The 19,268-nt window shown below is 38.3% G+C and overlaps 1 protein-coding gene across 2 annotated transcripts in view; it reads left to right on the forward strand.

Moving 5' to 3' along the window:
• The window catches only part of lama2 (laminin, alpha 2), a 558,082-nt gene that overhangs the window by 179,794 nt on the left and 359,020 nt on the right, over positions 1-19,268 (forward strand). For both annotated transcript variants that reach the window (XM_062033747.1, XM_062033746.1), the window contains 2 exons: positions 6,909-7,088; positions 14,514-14,603. In XM_062033747.1, coding sequence (XP_061889731.1) covers positions 6,909-7,088; positions 14,514-14,603 — 270 coding nt within the window. The remainder of the gene's footprint in view (positions 1-6,908; positions 7,089-14,513; positions 14,604-19,268) is intronic.

The following is a 19,268-nucleotide window of genomic DNA, read 5'->3' on the forward strand; positions in this document are numbered from 1 at the left end:
TCATAATTAATAAAAATGTGGTTAAATGGACAACATGGAAAGACAGAGGTATTACTAAACCTCATCATATTATTAATAAAAACTCTTTTAAACCGTTCAATGATTTAGTTGATCAATATAATGTACCCAGAAATCATTTATTTTATTTTATCTCTTTAAAACACGCTGTAAATAAATGCATATCCTCTGAAAGTATGTCTTTAAATAGCCATGAACTGGAAGATGCACTTTTTAATCAAGATACATTTAAGAAATTAATTAAACTATTTTATAGAATAATAAATGAACACCACACTAGAAATGCAAATGATGCATGTGTTCAGAAATGGATGATGGACTTAAACATTTTTCCAAATATCATTCCATGATATTTGGAAAAATGCCAATAAGCCCTTTAGAAGCATTAAAGATAAGCTGACTCAATTTAAGATATTGAATAGATTGTATTTTACATCTTCTCAGCTGTTTAAAATTGGTGTAGTAGATAGCAAGTTATGTATGAAGTGTCGGGCAGCCGAGGCAACTCTTGTTCATTTATTGTGGGAATGTTAGAGAATAAAAGAGTTATGGTTGAAAACAACAAAAGAAGCAATCACAGTCCTTTATATAAATATCCCAATGACACTGCAAACTTGTATTCTTGGAGATCTGCATCAATTTAGTAACGTGTCATCAAAGAGTAAAAATGCATTTCTTTCAATATGCATAATAACAAAAAGGGTAATATTAAAAAAAAATGGATAGATGTTGATAGTCCAACTCATACTGACTGGTACACACAAGCTATGGAGATGATATCAGTAGAAAAAACTGCATTTAGTTTAGATAATAATGAGTCATATATTGGAATATGGGATCCATTATTTACATTTGTTTTAATTATTAAATAAACCAAAATATGACTTATTATATCATTGTGGAAAATATTGGACACAATGTGTTAAGTTTATGAGATGCGATGCAAGTGTAAGCCACTGTGACACTATTGTTCTTTTTTAAAAAATGTTATTAATGTTTGTAATGATAATATCAATGAGGGATTTTTAATCACTGCTATGTTGAAATTGTTACTAATATTGATACTGTTGTTGATAATATTCATTTTTGTCTCACTACTTTTGGCATCACTTAGTGCCGATAAAAATGTTCCTCTTTTTTTTGTTCATTTTCCTCTTTTTTTTCTCAAAGGGTGCTCAGATACCTGTAATAGTGCCTAAAATCTCTAGTAAAACAACTGCATCCATTGCTGGATCGGCTTCATACTTACTGTTTATCACCCTCCACCCTGCCATGACCCGAAAAATCACAGGATTTTTTTTGTTACCTTGCACTAAAAGTTATTACACTGCGCACACATAATTAAACCATAATCACCAGAAGCGAGGCTACGTTTACAATACAAGCCGACTCAACATCATCCAGGTTACTGTTGGAAGACGGCGGAACAAGGATTCAAACGTATGCACAGCCATAGGCGGTATAGCTCGGTTGATAGAGTGGCCGTGCCAGCAACTTGAGGGTTCCAGGTTCGATTCCCGCTTTCGCCATCCTAGTCACTGCCGTTGTGTCCTTGGGCAAGACACTTTACCCACCTGCTCCCAATGCCACCCAAACTGGTTTGAATGTAACTTAGATATTGGGTTTCACTATGTAAAGCGCTTTGAGTCACTAGAGAAAAAGCGCTATATAAATATAATTCACTTCACTTCATTCAACAAATGTCATTAAGGTGTCCAAACATTTATATTTGTCTCCTGTTTATTACTGTAGTAAAATATACTTAAAGACATAAATTTTCGGATTTAGAGATAGAATAAAAATTTAATAGTTTTACCTTGCAACATTGTTACAATCTACCACTGAGCCAATGAAAAACAAGTTATGGGCTGCAAAGAGCCCCTTGGCCGGACTTTGAATACCTTTCCATTAAGTCATTACCTTGTTTATGTTGCCAGCCTGTATTATATGGCTCTATAATCCATATTTTTACCAAAGATTAGTCTACTATTAAGATAGTGTACTCAAATTTTCAACTGTGTTTACTGAATGTTTGCTGTGTTGTCATGGTTTTTCTAAAGCAGGAGTGACACTTACCTGGATTTTTTCGTTTTTATATGATAATTATTTCCGACTGAGTTAGATTTTAATGTATATAAGTGTGGTTATTATGGGAAGAGTGGTTGTTTTCATTAAAAAACCTGTCCTCACACAGGTTTTTACTATTATCTAGCTACAATTGTGTGTGTGTGTGTGTGTGTGTGTGTGTGTGTGTGTGTGTGTGTGTGTGTGTGTGTGTGTGTGTGTGTGTGTGTGTGTGTGTGTGTGTGTGTGTGTGTGTGTGTGTGTGTGTGTGTGTGTGTGTGTGTGTGTGTGTGTGTGTGCATAGTAAGAGCAGAGAACGGCCTTGCGATAACTGACATTAATGAACTGAAGGCTTCAGGATACACACAAACACACACACACACACATCTACATTTCCCACACAGGCCTCTAATTGTAGTTGCCTGTCTGGATATGTGTGCGCATTTCCCAATGGGTGCAACTGTTTGTCTTGTGTGTTTGTCCTGTATGTGTGTGTGTGTGTGTGTGTGTGTGTGTGTTGTGTACCCTCTAGGGGAGCACCGGAGGGGGTGTGAGCGAGGAGATGTCAAGAGCTGCAACTAACAGAGGAGTCTGAAAGTGTGAGTGTGAGTGTGTGTGCATACGCGCTTGTGGTTGACAGCTCCCTCGCCGTCTGATCACAGTGCAACTATAATGAGTCAGAGGCGATGTCTCACACACACACACACACACACACACACACACACACACACACACACACACACACACACACGCACACACACGCGCGCACACATGCAGGCACAATGCCACTGTGCCACTCATAATGTGTTCACACCTACACAGCCACATCTCCTTCATGACTTCCAAGTGTGCAGCTTGCAAGTGTCCCCCACGCCCACACCAACCATGCACACTTTTGGCACAATTGAGGACTTTTTGGCAGATGCCAAATGTTGTTTTTGGCCACGTTGCTGAGACGAGCTGACTGTGACGCTCTCCTCTCCTACGCTGTGGCCGTCACCAGATATACAGTATATATACATCCAGTATGCTATACACATACAGCCTCAAGTAAACCATCACTTCTGTGGCCCTGACTGGCCTTTGTCTTAGTCGACTGTTAAAGCTAAACTTTTTCATTGCAAAGATTTGTTATAATTTGTCGCAATCATAAAAGCTTGTTTGTTTTAAAGGGGAACTGCACTTTTTTTGGAATTGTGCCTGTCGTTCACAATCATTATAAAAGACATGACGTCGGATGTAAAAAAAATTTGTAATGCATTCTAACTCGTAAGTAAACGTAAATAAAAAATATTCTGCCCATAAAAGAACATTCAAAAAACATACATTTGGTGACTTGAATACTAACCAAGTATTAGCGGTATTGTTATTATAAGCGCTACCGCAGACAAACAATTTATAGCGGCGCCGTGATCACTAGCGTGTGTGCCTGTGTTTACATCATCGAGTGGTAAGGTGCTTCCTTTGCTCGTGAAAGTTAATTGTAGATCCTAAATCATGCCTTTCACCTGGAAAGTAGAAGGATGAGACTTTAATACGACAAGTTGGTACACTTTGACAGCCAATTTAGACCCGGGAATGGCGAGATTAACACGAAAATGTAACGACGAGGAGGCATGATGGTGATGCGCGGATTGTTCTTCCAAGTATGCAGCAGGAATTCCGGAGACAGCGTGCAGGTAGGAGAATGATTTATTCGCATAAATCACACAAAAAGTCAGGAACAAACAAAACAATCGTGTTTCACTGACGGGAAGCTAACAACATAGCTCACGAGGAACGCTAAGACGGGACTCGGCGCCAGACAAACACAGGGAACCAGAAATCATCAAATGTAACAGTTGCGTAAAGCAAACTAAAGCACCAGAATGAGAGAGGCGGAAAGGCAGGACTAAATAGCTCTCTGATTTGTGCTCGGAAACAGGTGAGCATCCTGAACACTAATCAGAGGCAGGTGAACATAATCAGCACCCATGATAACCAAGAAAAACACAAAACAGGGGTGCTGAAACAGAACTAAAACAACCAGTAAATCCAAACGGAAAACAAACTATGATCCGGGCAATGGATCACAACAGAAAAGACGCTTGGAGTATGAGTCATTCTTCATCTAAAACTGGACTAGAACAACATTTTATCTGTCGGCATCCTAATGACAACAGACATTGTACAGTAAGTGATGTTTTATTTTGTTTGTTGGCTCTTAAAGTCTGCAGTGAGCAGTAATTAGTGATGTTGTTAAAAAAAATGCAAACGTGATGCGTTTTTTTAAATTAATGCGCAACATACGCAATAAAAGAATGCAAACGTGATGCGTTTTTTTAAATTAATGCGCAACATATGCAATAAAAAAATGCAAACGTGATGCGTTTTTTAAAATTAATGCGCAACGTATGCAATAAATAACGTAAATATTAAATGTTATTATAAATGTGTCCCTTACTACTTTACATATACAGTAGGAAGGGGATTCATATGGTCCCATTCGTCACGGTTTACCCGACCCATGAAACGTAACGAATTGGTGGGTTGCACTATCCACTTTACCAGCCATATGGCAGTAGAGTGTTAAATATTCTAATACAGTATGTGTGTTGTGGCAATTCCAACGTTGACCACAGCATCAGTTTGCCAACATTTTCAGCAGACTGCATTGCAAAAATTGTACCCACCCCCCATTCCCCTTTTCCTCTCATGCGAGATCCACCCAGGAATGGGGCCATTTGTTTGAATCTCTTCGCTACGGTATACTTACACCATGTATATAAAACCTTAATGGATGTTTTTTAAGGGCTTTTCTAAGGTTCCGAGGTTGGAAGCTGACTTTCGATCGCATTTATTTAATATTTAGCGTGCATTAAAAAAAGAAAAACACATGTGTTCTTGTCTTACATAAGGATTGTGAAGGATAGGCAAAGTTCCCCAAAAAAAGTGCAGATCCCCTTTAAGTGTAATTTAGACATTGTCGTACAAATGCAATACCGTGGTACCTCCATTTTCGTTGGATTCTGTTCTAGACAAAAACAGAATTTTTGTGAATATATTGAAAACAGGAATTGAACAAAAGTGTTAGCAATTGTTTTGTAGAATGGGCGTATTTTGGCTTGAAAACAAACGATTAAGGTTAAGCTTTTCACACTGAAGCTCAGCTCGGGAAGAGGTGTTTTAAACATGGCTAGCGTCCATCCGCAGTCGACAGTGTTTTAGCTACTTCTAAAACACGAATACCAAAATTTGCAGTATCACCCAAAAAGTATCCAAACAGAAGAATAAGTGCTTATTACATTTTAACAAAAGTGTAGATAGAACATGTTAAAACAAGAAGTAAGCAGACATTAACTGTAAATGAACAAGTAGATTAATAATAATACATTTTTTACCACTTGTCCATCATTTTGACAAAATAATAGAATGACAAATGACACAATATGTTACTGCATATGTCAGCAGACTAATTAGGAGCCTTTGTTTGCTTATTCACTACTAAAAGAAAATTTGTCTAGAATGTTCACTATTTAATGCCAAAACTGTTCTTTGATTGCAAAAAACATATGTTTAATGTATCATAAGATTTTTTTGTTAAAGCCAATACTGACATTTTGTTTGTGGACCCCTTTATTTTGAAAAGTAACAAAATATATTTTGGTACAGGTACTAAAATATTAGTATCGGGATGACCCTACACTACTACTGCTACTTGTACTACGAGTGAATAATGAACAACAAATCAATGATTGAAGTGACAAATTTGCAATCCTACAATACCCTGTTTGTGGAGAAGCACATTAAAGCACATTGATACTCTTTATTAACTAGCACTACACAATCCGATGAAAAGATGCAACAGTGCTGCTGGCAAACTCGCCGCTGCTAAGCTAACAAACACAGCTGTGCTAAAATGCAGCTTTGAGCGTGCTCTCGCTGGCGTCACACCGGCTTTTAAAGGCACACACTCTGCTCTCATGAAACCTCTCTCCACTGCAAATGCCAGGTATTTGAGTTTTTTTAAGTAACACAATATTTTTCCCTAGTTATTACATGTATTAAAGAGTAATTCCGTTAGTTACGAGTAACTATGATTAATTACATTTTAAAAGTAATTTTCGGAACATTGACCTGCAATGAAACACACTTAAATTGTGTCAAGTTGGTAGCAGGCAGTCACAGAATATCAAAATAAAAGTCCTTTGACAAAGAAAATCTTGACTCAATCATCAATCAGTGAGGTCACGTGGTCTCCGGTTTGAGCCCAGCATGTACAAAGGTGGACTGTGCAGTTAATACGTTGCAAAAAATCCTGAGGGTTTGTGAAAATGTCTGTCAATTTTAAATTTTTTGTCTGATAATTTCTCGCTATATCATGTTCACATATCAGGTCCAAAAGTAAGTATGGCATCAGACCAGTGCCAAAATCCTCACACTCTGCGTATGCGTGGTCTCTCTTCGAGTGCAGACTCATTTTGCTCTCCTGATGTTTGTTTCTTTCTCTACATGTACGGCGTTCCACCCTTGTTCCCCTCCTGTCTGATTGGCCACTTTGAACGCCGACTGTCTCCTGCTCAAAGCCACTCCAGGGGAACTGTTACAGTCAAACGGTCTCCCTTCTGTAAAAGACTCGTCTTTAGACACTTAAAAACAATTAAATAACTTTTTCCAATGCCAATCAATCAACAAAAATAGAACATTGCAGCATGTCCTTTCCCCTCCCACCAACCCAAGAGACTTCTGACCTCTGGCCCTTTGTCAGACACAAAGCACCTTTAATGTTTACCTGGAGTTGATTTCTGTAGCTCCATGTCACAATGTGTCCGTCTTCCCCCATATAGATCCACGCTTCTCTAATCAATGGCCGTCCCAGTGCAGATGACCCGTCCCCGACCTTGCTGAACTTCACCTCCGCCCGCTACATCAGGTTGGTGTTCCAGAGGATCAGGACGCTCAACGCCGACCTCATGACCCTGACCCTGCGAGACCCCAGGGATGTCGATCCTATTGTGACCAGACGGGTGAGGCTGTTTATTTTCTCATTGTCTCGTCTGTTTTGTTTTTTTCTGTCCCTCAGTTTTTGAACTTGATTAGTTCTTGAACGGGGTTAATAAATCAAAAAGTTCATATAGAGAAGCAAATTTGTCCATGAGTAAATATGGATAATGGGTACCAAGCCCGACAAAAGTCACTATTTTATTGAAGGTTTGTACACATTGAACTCGGGCTGCAACTAATATCGACTATCGTAACGATTAGTTGGATAATAAAGCGTACACATATTTAATCACTGTAATTTTTCCATCGACTTTTAAATGCAGCTTAAATTGTTTTAGGTATGTGCTTATGAACAACAAAGATTACATTTATCATTCATAATTATGTATTTATGCTGTAACTGTGCTACTCATTCAGCTGTTAACATTTTTTAAATGACTATTACAATGTTGTCCATTTAAAAGAGAGAAAAGGCAAAGTGCTTAAAAAAATTATTAACCTTGTCTATGTATTAAAAAACAGTTAAAATAGCAGCAATGAAAACAAACAACAACATACCAAATCTAACTTCCTCAAAAAGAAAAGCATTTTGTGATGTTTGAAAAGCTGCACATTGTTATATTGATTATTGATGAACTCCTGCCAATTTTAGCAGTCGAATACACTCAATGTGTTGAATTCTGTCTTTGATTAATTCTTAAAATGTTGGCTATTTAATAGATTGTATGTTTAATCTCATTATACCTACACATTGGTGCCTAATGGTTGTCTGTGTGTGCGTGCGCGATTCGCATTTTGTATTGTGCCTTTTTTTTTTTTCTTTAAACATGTCCTGTCCAGCCTTTTTTATTGCATTGCAAATTGACGCTGCTTTAAAAAGTACTCGAATTGATGTAGACAAAGTTTAGCTGGCTGACTTTGGCTAAAATAATAGTTTAAGTTATTGTTCACGCAACTTCGTCTCACACTAGTTAGCTAGCTAGCACATTACAAACTAACACTCTTACCGAGGTTGAGTCCGCGTCCTCTCTCCAGATGTCCGACATCATGTCTCCGCATTAAATGCTCGCGTATCACAGAAGTACTGCCGTAAAAAAAAAGGTCTGCTTTTCAAAATGAGCAAGGTATTCATGTTTTTAACAAGAATAGGAGGAAATGTCATCAGTGTGTGAATGTGTGTGTGTATGGGTAAATGTGGAAATAGTGTTTTTGAGTTCCTTAAAAAAAAGGTAGAAAAGCGCTATACAAGTATAACCCAAGAATAGGAGGAAATATTCTCACACTTAACATGTTTTCACTGGTGATGTTTTTGCCAGTGACGTCACGGATCCGCTTCCGTCTGGAAAAACACGAGTGATGACGTCACGACTGTTGTCGACAAATATGATTGTCACCGACAAATTTTATTGTTAACATCGACAAAGTAAACTAATCGTTGCACCCTTACTTTGAACACAATATAAAGTGCTATACAGTACTGTATATCAAACAAACATAACAAGTCAGTGATGGATTACCTTCTATTTATTAGCAGGCCAAAACAACAACAACCACTAGCTGAACTGTCCTGTATGCGCTGCTTTTTCAACACGTGTGCCCTCACAAGCGATCAGAAATCTCAAAAACCTTTAACTTTAACAACCATAGTGCAACAATAACAAACATTTAAAGAAAGTAAAATCCACTTACATTAACATCGGACTAAAGGAGCTGGCCAAAAAGGAAGGAGCACACCGAGGGAAAATGGAGGGTGTGGAGGAGGGGCTGTGTGTGAGTGCCTTGAAAGACACATTCCTGAACGGGAGGTAGTCTTCTCTTTCGCTGTGATACAAGTCCGCTTTGGCATCTTTTTCCAGAGAAGTCTGGTCTTATCACAATTAAAACTTGCTGTGGTACGAAATCTGCTTAGATGATTCTTCCATAGTTGTGAGCACCATTAATGTATTAATATGATTCCCTCCTTCTTTCCATGCTGGACTGTTGTCTTTTTGGGATTGAGTCAGCAAAATGGACAGAACTTGTGAAAAACACACATAAGGTACACACGCGCTTAGAAATGACTAGTAGTGGCCTAGTGGTTAGAGTGTCCGCCCTGAGATCGGTAGGTTGTGAGTTCAAACCCCGGCCGAGTCATACCAAAGACTATAAAAATGGGACCCGTTACCTCCCTACCTAAAGGGTTGGAATTGGGGGTTAAATCACCAAAAATGATTCCTGGGCGCGGCACCGCTGCTGCCCACTGCTCCCCTCACCTCCCAGGGGGTGAACCAGGGGATGGGTCAAATGCAGTGTGTGTGTGACAATCATTGGTACTTTAACTTTAACTTAGTGTCCTGGGGCCGTACTTATCAAGCTTCTTAGAATTACTCCTAAGAAGTCTGCTAAGAGTTGACTTAAGAGTAAATAAATTCTTCGCTGAAAGCTGCACTTAAAAGTTAGTTATCAAGCGTCTTACTCACACTTTCAGCGAAGTGTAGGGCTGAATCTTAAGTGTCACACTCAGAGCTGAATTACGACATTACTATGTGCCGTAAACGGAATTTTAGGTGACGTCATTTCTGTGTCCATAGAAATGACCAATCACGGAAGGGAATCCGTTGTCTAAGAATAAAGAAATATCTTGGAAATATTTAAGTGGACAATGGGAGTGTATATTTTGACAATAAACTACAAAATAATACAAAACAAACTAGTCCCCGCCGGCACTCACGCTACCGCTCCCTCTCTTCTATCGCCCACACACTCACTGACGTCACTCACCTCACGGCCACACACATACGCTACTGTCATAACATTTTCTTTCAAATTCATTAATTAGGCAACTAATTTGAAACTGGTGTGGGTGGCTCTATATATACTAGCCCACTGCAGACACATGCAGAAATCAACAAGGAATCGAAAAGTATTAAATCTGTGACAAAAATAATATCCGCTCTGTCTAAACGATACCGTTTGATCAGCTGCTCGTCATCAAAAAAACCAAAACATTGTTTCGTTCCCTGAACGTTCGCGCACGTCTCTCTCGCCTCAGTGCCAACCCCTGCTGGCAACTCCTAACCACTTAAGACACCTCTGAAGGTCTCTTAAATATCGTGGAGAGTAGGAGTGATTCTTAGACTTAAGAACGTTGATAAAAAGCTTTTATTCTTAAGTTTGAGAGTAGGACTACATTTCGCAAATTCTCAGGACTTAAGTGTAAAATGGCACTCTAAGAAGCTTGATAAGTACGGCCCCTGGGCAGCAAGGGACTTGTCCTGGACACCCAAAAATGCTACACCCTGCTTTTTGCCTGCAGGCATGACACAAAATGAATGAGTGAATGAAGCATTCCTACACAGAGACATTGTTCACACATATTTGGCCCTATTGAGAAATTGTTAAATTGAAAAGTTTGCGAATTGAGGGGTTCCTAAACTTATCTCATAAGAGTATCTTTTCCATTTTGGTGAGAATCAGGATAAATAGGAGGGCACATGAATGTATTATTCTAGTTTAAGTCCCACTGGCATCCAAGGGACGTTTCACCCCCTCAGTGGTTGCGCATTTAAGGGTTGCTTTTCTGTCCCCACAATAAAACAGTCCAGTCCAGGCCCATGTTGGGTGTACATTTGGATAATGGACACCTACTAAAGATAAAAAAACAAAACTTCTAACTGCAATTAATCGTGATTACTTATGAGCTAACTACGGACAAAAAGTGATTAATAACAAAAATTTATATTTTAAATGTTTGGCAGCCCTGGTTAATTTATAATTATGGAAGAACCTCAATAGAAACGTCTGAATTAATCAATGCGCACGATATAAGTTTTTTTATGTTGATCGATCTCGATAATTATTTATACTTTTTATGACATCTTTAAGCATGCAATTAAATACAGTAAAGTAATTTCCAACTTACCAAGTGTGCTACTTATCACTTGAGAGGGTGGCTAAGGTAATAACATAATTCAAGTAGATTTGAAGGTAGTTGTAGGTTTGAGACACAAGATAGCAGTAGTGTATAAGCTATTGGACACTACACTGAGTAGTTTGGGAAGCTACTCATTAAACCGACACATTGGAAGTGTCAGGATGTTGCCGCACCGTCTGCATTAAAACCAACAAAACTAAAGACATGTTTTTGGTGTCTGGTTGATTTATCAAGATATCAGTTTTTCTTCTCACTCAATGCAGAGAATCCACAGCGAAACAAAGACGGTGCAACCAAACTTGGTAGTTGATACTGTTGCGTGATTGGCTGTTAGCGTGTCCCTATTGTGGCTCAGTTTACTGTTTGCTGGGTTCTCAAAGAGCAAATTACTTCATGCAGCGCATCTTGCTTCATAATTTTTGGTTTCTTCCGACCAAAAAATAGAAATATACACTACCGTTAAAAAGTTTGGGGTCACATTGAAATGTCCTTATTTTTGAAGGAAAAGCACTGTACTTTTCAATGAAGATAACTTTAAACTAGTCTTAACATTAAAGAAATACACTCTATACATTGCTAATGTGGTAAATGACTATTCTAGCTGCAAATGTCTGGTTTTTGGTGCAATATCTACATAGGTGTATACAGGCCCATTTCCAGCAACTATCACTCCAGTGTTCTAATGGTACAATGGGTTTGCTCATTGGCTCAGAAGGCTAATTGATGATTAGAAAACCCTTGTGCAATCATGTTCACACATCTGAAAACAGTTTAGCTCGTTACAGAAGCTACAAAACTGACCTTCCTTAGAGCAGATTGAGTTTCTGGAGCATCACATTTGTGGGGTCAATTAAACGCTCAAAATGGCCAGAAAAAGAGAACTTTAATCTGAAACTCGACAGTCTATTCTTGTTTGGGTGACCCCAAACTTTTGAATGGTAGTGTATATCTAATATTTCCTGGAACGCATTTTACATTGTGACCGATTGTGTCTATTGCGATATATACTGATATATCATTTTTTCGTCCCAACCCTAATTCATTTTTCTTATTTTGTATTTTTCCCATATACTCGGATACAACTAACTTGTTGCTAGGCAGGGACTGATGACACATTTTGCTGGGCGATATATTGTGCCGTAAATTATTGCTGATAAATGAGGTTGTCAGATTTTATTTTCAGACTACATTAAGCACTAATTCAATCATAATATACAATAATAATGCAAGTCACATTTTCAAACAATCAACTTTTATTTTTCATTAATATTTTTTACTGTTATTCGCAAGTCAATGACTTTTAATTATCTTTAATAAGTAAACAATACAATACAAAATTTACTCTTAATCTCTGTTATCAAAACTTGCACTTCTTGAAGTGCAGTTTTATCCCCGGTCTGGAAAAACGGTGTCGTATGTTTTTTGTTGTTGTTGTGGCTATCACTTTCCAACAAATGTGGCATACCGGTTCCTTCGTGCGTGTTAATAGGCTAAGCTTGCTCATTCGGTTTGAAGCCGAAATATTTACCCACCGGGACATTTAGCTCTGCAATCATCTTTTTTTCCCCAAAAATGTTTGTTAACTTGCTGTGCTTCGCACTAGCTACAGGCGAGGCTCCGTCGCTGTCAGAAGCTATTAGTCCCGCCTCCATCCACATAGACAAAGATTGCGGATGACTTGCAAGAGGGTTTACTCTGTTCATTTATTCCTGCTATTGAATGCACTGAGTGAAACCTCTTGCACCCTGTTTGGGAGCAAAAGACACACAAAAGTCAGGAACATTGCAAATTATCAACTTCGTTTTCATTTATTGTTGGATTATTTTACTTTTTATCGTCACAAGCTGACTTGATGGTCAATAAAGTGTCATTAACAAAGTATAATTAGGAATAAAACCACTAAATTCCTGTGTTGAACATAACGTGGAAGATTTCCTGGCTGGTCCTCCACTATTATGGACCATTAAAGGTCACCGTGGCAATCACAAAGAGATTATTTTCCATTACAATCCAGTGTACTGTACCGTCAATGATTATAAAGCTGTTACTGTAAGGTCAGTTCCTACTAGGGATGGGTACTGAATTACTGAATTTGGCTCTTTTATAGGTACCAACCTACCTACTAACCGTTTGTGCAAGAGAGATTTGTATAGCTTCTAAGTAATGTTTAAATTTTTCATGCCAACAAAGCAAGTATGCCCGACGGAAAGCACTAGAAAGTGCAGTTAGTCTACACTTTTCAAAATGTGCTAGCTCGAAGCTAATTTGGACGGCGTGGCGCATTGGGAGAGTGGCTGTGCCAGCAACCTGAGGGTTCCTGGTTCGATCCCCACCTTCTACCAATCTCGTCACGTCCGTTGTGTCCTTGAGCAAGACACTTCACTCTTGCTCCAGATGGGTCGTGGTTAGCGCCTTGCATGGCAGCTCCCGCCATCGGTGTGTGAATGTGTGAATGTGGAAATACTGTCAAAGCGCTTTGAATACCTTGAAGGTAGAAAAGCGCTATACAAGTATAACCCATTTACCATTTCATTTACATTGGATATCCGTTATACATAGCATTAATGATTTTACCTGGCAATTGCAATGCATCAACATTTGGTAATAACAACTACAACTGAGATGCACGTTACAATCAAACCGCTGGTGTGTAATAAATAAAATACAATACTTAGGTCCTGATATACCGTACTAAGATCCAAATACAATTGCTAAACAGCGTGTGCAATCTATAAAATAGCGGCTACTACTATTAGTGGGCTTGTTGCGTGAGATCTACTAACATTGCATGTACTACGGTATTCATAGCTCGTGCAAATGGCCTTATCTAAATGACATTTTTGTGCGTTTCACTGCATATTCATGTCATCATGCCTGTTTGGCGCATTTTAGCAGCTTGATACGTCTGATTGATTGCAAAACTTTAAGAAGGTCATCACGCAAGTAAACAAGGTAGGAGTCAAACTTTCACATACTCTAAATAACCAATTATGATATATATTAATTTATATATATATATATATATATATATATATATATATATATATATATATATATATATATATATATATATATATATATATATATATATATATATATATTGTTACTTTGCATGCAGTCGGCTTTCGCCCCCATGGCCTAATTTTTTAGGACCAATGCGGCCCCCGAGTCAAAAAGTTTGAGCAACCCTAATCTAACGTCTTGGAATTGTAATTGCTTGCAAAGTCTACTGTATAATACTTGCAAATGAGACTCGCAAGTGTAATAAAACAAGATAAATCAACTGAATAGTTCAGTCGTGAATGCTAAATAAATTAAACATTTTTATTGTTAAACAATTATTACCACATAAACACACACAAGTACCAGAAATTGGTACCGTTGAGTAACTGTGTCAATTCCCAGGTACCGAATCGATTCAAATGTGAAATGTACCCATCCCTAGTTCTTACATATTGTTGCTTTAAATGAGTGATGAATATGTCAACACACTTTTGAATAAATGTTGTTTCCTTCTCTTGTTGTTTCTCCACAGTACTACTATTCCATTAAGGATATTTCAGTCGGCGGGATGTGTATATGTTACGGTCACGCAAAGGCCTGCCCCCTCAACACCGCTGCCAAGGTAAAACGCTGAACTCTTGGATCCTCCCCACCCCCCCATCACATTTCATGGTAACACAGCCGTCTTTAACCAATGTAGAAAAGGAATCAAGTACCCTCGGGCTTCAGCTTTTATATCAAACCTTTGCTGCATTGTCACTGAAGGACACAGGTGTTGTCTAGCACCTTGGTTCAGTCCAGTGTTTGATACCAGACACCTGATCTTTCGCACTTTTTCTCACACGCTCATGGTGTGTTGTCCTGCACATGTCCTCAGGCTGAAACAAGTCTTACTTCGATGTGACACATTTGTTTTTTTCTCTCTCTAAAGGCGATGATGTCAGCATAAGTGATGTCATTTGTTTTCAATGTCTACTCTTACTCTGCACACTGCAACTTCCATATCAGCATTGGTCCATATTTATTAATACAATAATATGCCAGTTCACATTGGCAATTTGTTCTAAAAGGTCTCTTCAAGACTGAATCGTACAAAAATTGGAACAATTGTTTCCATAAGAATTATTATTAACCCAATAATGTGTTTCAGACACTCAAAAACATTCACATAAAGCACATTTTATGGAGAATAATTATAGTTTTGTATGCAGAAAATAATGCGAAATACAAAATCACTTTTACCTTTCATTGAAAATGTTTTAGTCAAAAAGGCAATGAACTGACTGGTAGGTAAGTAGGGAGGAAAGAGCCACCTTTGTGCTTTTCTACGAGTTCTTTCTTGATTTCCATAGAGTTGCTCACGTTCTTTGTCAAAGTGTCGGCACTGGCAACTTTCTTTGGCCCCATAGTGGCTTATTTTGCTGTCGTAATTACCGGTAATTTTAAAAAGCACAGTGGCTTAGTCACCAACATGTGTGATTCGTTGTTCATACCACAGGCGTCCAATTCAAGGCCCAGGGGCCAGATTTGACATTTCATGTGGCCCATGAAAGCCTCTTCCGAAGAAGAAAATAAAAAAAGAGCACTTTTTATTGCTAACGATTACGTCTCTATTGCAATCTATATTGACATCGTTTTATTGCCCAGCACTACTATGCGCCCTGTGAAATCAATGCAAAAAAGAAAAATACGTTCTAGTAATACTTAAAATGAGCACGATACTGTGAATATTACACGTTATCATGAGTGTGCCTGTTACTACATTACATATATTCTGACAGCATGTATATTAAACATGTTTGCTTTATAGGTTGAATAGGTCAGTCTTCATTACCTGCATTGTTAGCCACCACTTACTATCAGTGTTTCAGTCTTTAGAATGCACTGAAAACACATAAGGATTGTAAATAATGGGCAAAATTACACAAAAAATGTAATTCCCATAAATTAGATGTTTCTTTGAATTTATGCGTATTGGCAAAGTAAACATAACATTATAGGTAATTGTAGGCATGAAGGGTCCGTTTGGAGTACCCACTTAAGTGCTACACAAAACCCTTTGGCCGTTTTTTGACTGGCTTTCAGTTTTTGGAAAAGTTCAGTCATGTTCTTGCTGTCCAACATCATCAACCCTTCAGCTATTAACATGAACGGGGGGGAGAAAAACAAGTATAAATATGGCCTCTTTTACACGGTCATTCATGGACATAATTAAGTACTGGGCAGATGTGAGCTGATTTGTTAATGATTGTCTCCAGAACATCTGCTAGGATGCGTGCTCAGCACAAAGGCAGCCTGAAGCCAGAGCTGGGGCGTTTTGTCTCAGATAAAAGGGGAGGAAAACCGACCAGTGCCAAAATAACCAAACTTGGCTCTGACTTTTGCTATTGTACTCTGCACAGTCTGGCAGCCTCTCCTCATCAACCGATTTACAGAAAGTACTAAATTGAATTACTAAGTTGGCAGAAGTCTTGCGACGCTACTGTGTTATGAGTCTCTCTTCTCTCAGGAGGGCGGTACTGAACCCATTTGTTACCAACTAATAATCTGGAAAAGGGAAACAAGATCTTTTCCAGCGCTCTCCTGTGAATACATTATTGTTCCACAGGCCACTTACAAACACTGCTAATTACGTTTTGCTGCCGTCTATTTGAACGTGCAGGCGTATGCTGTGATGCCTCATAAGGACATGTTTCAGTCACTGTGTGTGATAAGGACATTAACTACATGAATACATCATCACACCCTAATTCAAGGAAATAAACACAATATCACCTTTGAAGATTAGACATGCTTATTTAATTGTATGAATGCCCAAGCATTCCTACACCAAAAAAATGATCTATGTTTGCCGTAGACCACAGTCCACAGTGGTCCAGGTTACCCAGAATTCCCATTTCTCCCACTGAAAATAAATGGTGCGTTTTTCGAACTTCCACATTTCTCAACCGATTCGAACGGTTCCACCATCCACACACTCCACTCACTTTGGACAATAAAAACACCATTTTCCAAGTCCAAAAAAATTCCAGGATTTCCCAGAATTCCTGGTTTTCCAAAACCCTATTTTACCTATTCCTGGAAAGTTTTCACAGTGCACATTTTTCAACCGTTTTTGACCATTCCACCTTCAAAACATTCCTCCGAGTTGGGACAACACATTTTCCTTTTTTTCTCCCCATACAAATATCCGGTTTTCCCGAAATTCCAGGAATTCAGAAAAACCCATTCTCAATTCAAACTGTTTCTGCGTCAATATTTTTCAACCGATTCCAAAAATCCAACACCAACCCATTCATATCATTTAGGACAGTTGTGCTAGAATCAATATTTGCTAAAAAATTCCCGGTTTTCCTGAAATTCCCAAATTTCCGTGAAATTCCCATTCGAATGAATTGGCGTATTCAGTCTACAATGCCCTAAATTCTCAAAATGTTTCGCATTTTTCAAACCTGATTCCGATGTGTTAACCATCCACACACAGTACCCTTCTGATATATCGAACGCAAAACATGTTTTCCCTTTCCCAGAATTCCCGGTTTTCCAAAAAGCCTATTTTACCTCGTCTTCGAAAGTTTTCACAGTGCACATTTTTCAACCGTTTTTGACCATTGCACCTTCAAAACATTCCTCTGAGTTTGGACAACAAGTTTTCCCTTTTTTTCCCAATACAAATTCCCGGTTCTTCCGAAATTCCAGGGATTCAGAAATACCCATTTTCAATTCAAACTGTTTCTACGTCAACATTTTTCAACCGATTCCAAAAATCCAACACCAACCCAGTCCTATCATTTAGGACAATTGCGCTGGAACCAATATTTGCAAAAAATTCCCGGTTTTCCCGAAATTCCCAAATTTCCGGGAAATTCCCATTCGAATGAATTTGCGTATCCAGTCTACAATGCCCTAAATTCTCAAAATGTTTCGCATTTTTTAAACCCGATTCGATGTGTTAACCATCCACACACAGAACTCTTCTAATATATCAAACGCAAAACATGTTTTCCCTTTCCCAGAATTCCCGGTTTTCCAAAAACCCTATTTTACCTCTTCTTGGAAAGATTTCACAATTTTTGACCATTCCACCTTCAAAACATTCCTCTGAGTTGGGACAACAAATTTTCCTTTTGCCTTAAGAATTGGCTCTGATTAAAGCCCAATTGTTTGCAGGGACTTATTTCCTGAATTTTTATATATGATATAAAAAGCTTGATTAAGTCAAATTACTTTGGACAATGGCAGGTTTGAAAAACATTAACTTAAATGACTGACTATCTTTAGAAGTTGAGTGATATTTTTTTGTATTTGGTGATACAATAATTCAGTAAATTAAGCTCATAACTAGGCATTAGTACTTAATTCAGTTCTTTTTTTTTTGTCACTGACCGATTCCTGCGGTCCTGCCAATCATTCGAACTCAGCCAAATTACCTCGAGGTAATGTTGCAATTTTGAATTCCAACAAAGCAATTCATTTATAAAACAGTCCACTTGTCCACAAATGCGCTAGCTTAATGCTAATATACATTGGCTTTGCAATTGACATGCTACTGATTAGCATTAGTGATTTTACATGGCGATTTCGACACCTCCAAATTTGTTAATGAAAACAAAAACTAAGATGTATGTTACAATTAAATAGCTGGTGCGTAATTAGTACAGTACTTACAGTATTACCACTTTGCAAGGCGCAACTACTGAAATGACCAACGCACTCTAACTATACACTACTTGGTATCATACTTGCAAATAATACTCACAAATGTAATATTGAAACAAGATATAACAACTGCACAGCAGTTAACATTATCATGTCATTTTTAAATGTTGCAATAAAAGAATAGATTTATTAATATTTATTAAAGCACAAAAGTTCCAAATATTGGTACTACTGAATACCAGTATTGATTTCCAGTTACCTTGACTCGGTACTATATCGGTTCCAATGTGAATGGTGCCAATCCCTACTCATGTTGCAATAAGTTGAATGATGCGGACATGTTTGTGTCTGGATACTTTCTAAAACACTTCTGCCTTGGAGACGGTGTATGTGTAAGTAATATAATTGATACTTCTTTACGGGCGGTGTAGCTCGGTTGGTAGAGCGGCCGTGCCAGCAACTTGAGAGTTCCAAGTTCGATCCCCGCTTCCGCCGACCTTGTCGCTACCGTTGTGTCCTTGGGCAAGACACTTTACCTACCTGCTCCCAGTGCCACCCACACTGGTATGAATGTAACTTAGATAATGGTGTTCAATATGTAAAGCGCTTTCAGTCACTAGAGAAAAGC

The sequence above is a fragment of the Entelurus aequoreus genome, linkage group LG23 (assembly GCF_033978785.1).
Source record: "Entelurus aequoreus isolate RoL-2023_Sb linkage group LG23, RoL_Eaeq_v1.1, whole genome shotgun sequence".
NCBI classification, from domain to species: Eukaryota; Metazoa; Chordata; class Actinopteri; order Syngnathiformes; family Syngnathidae; genus Entelurus; species Entelurus aequoreus.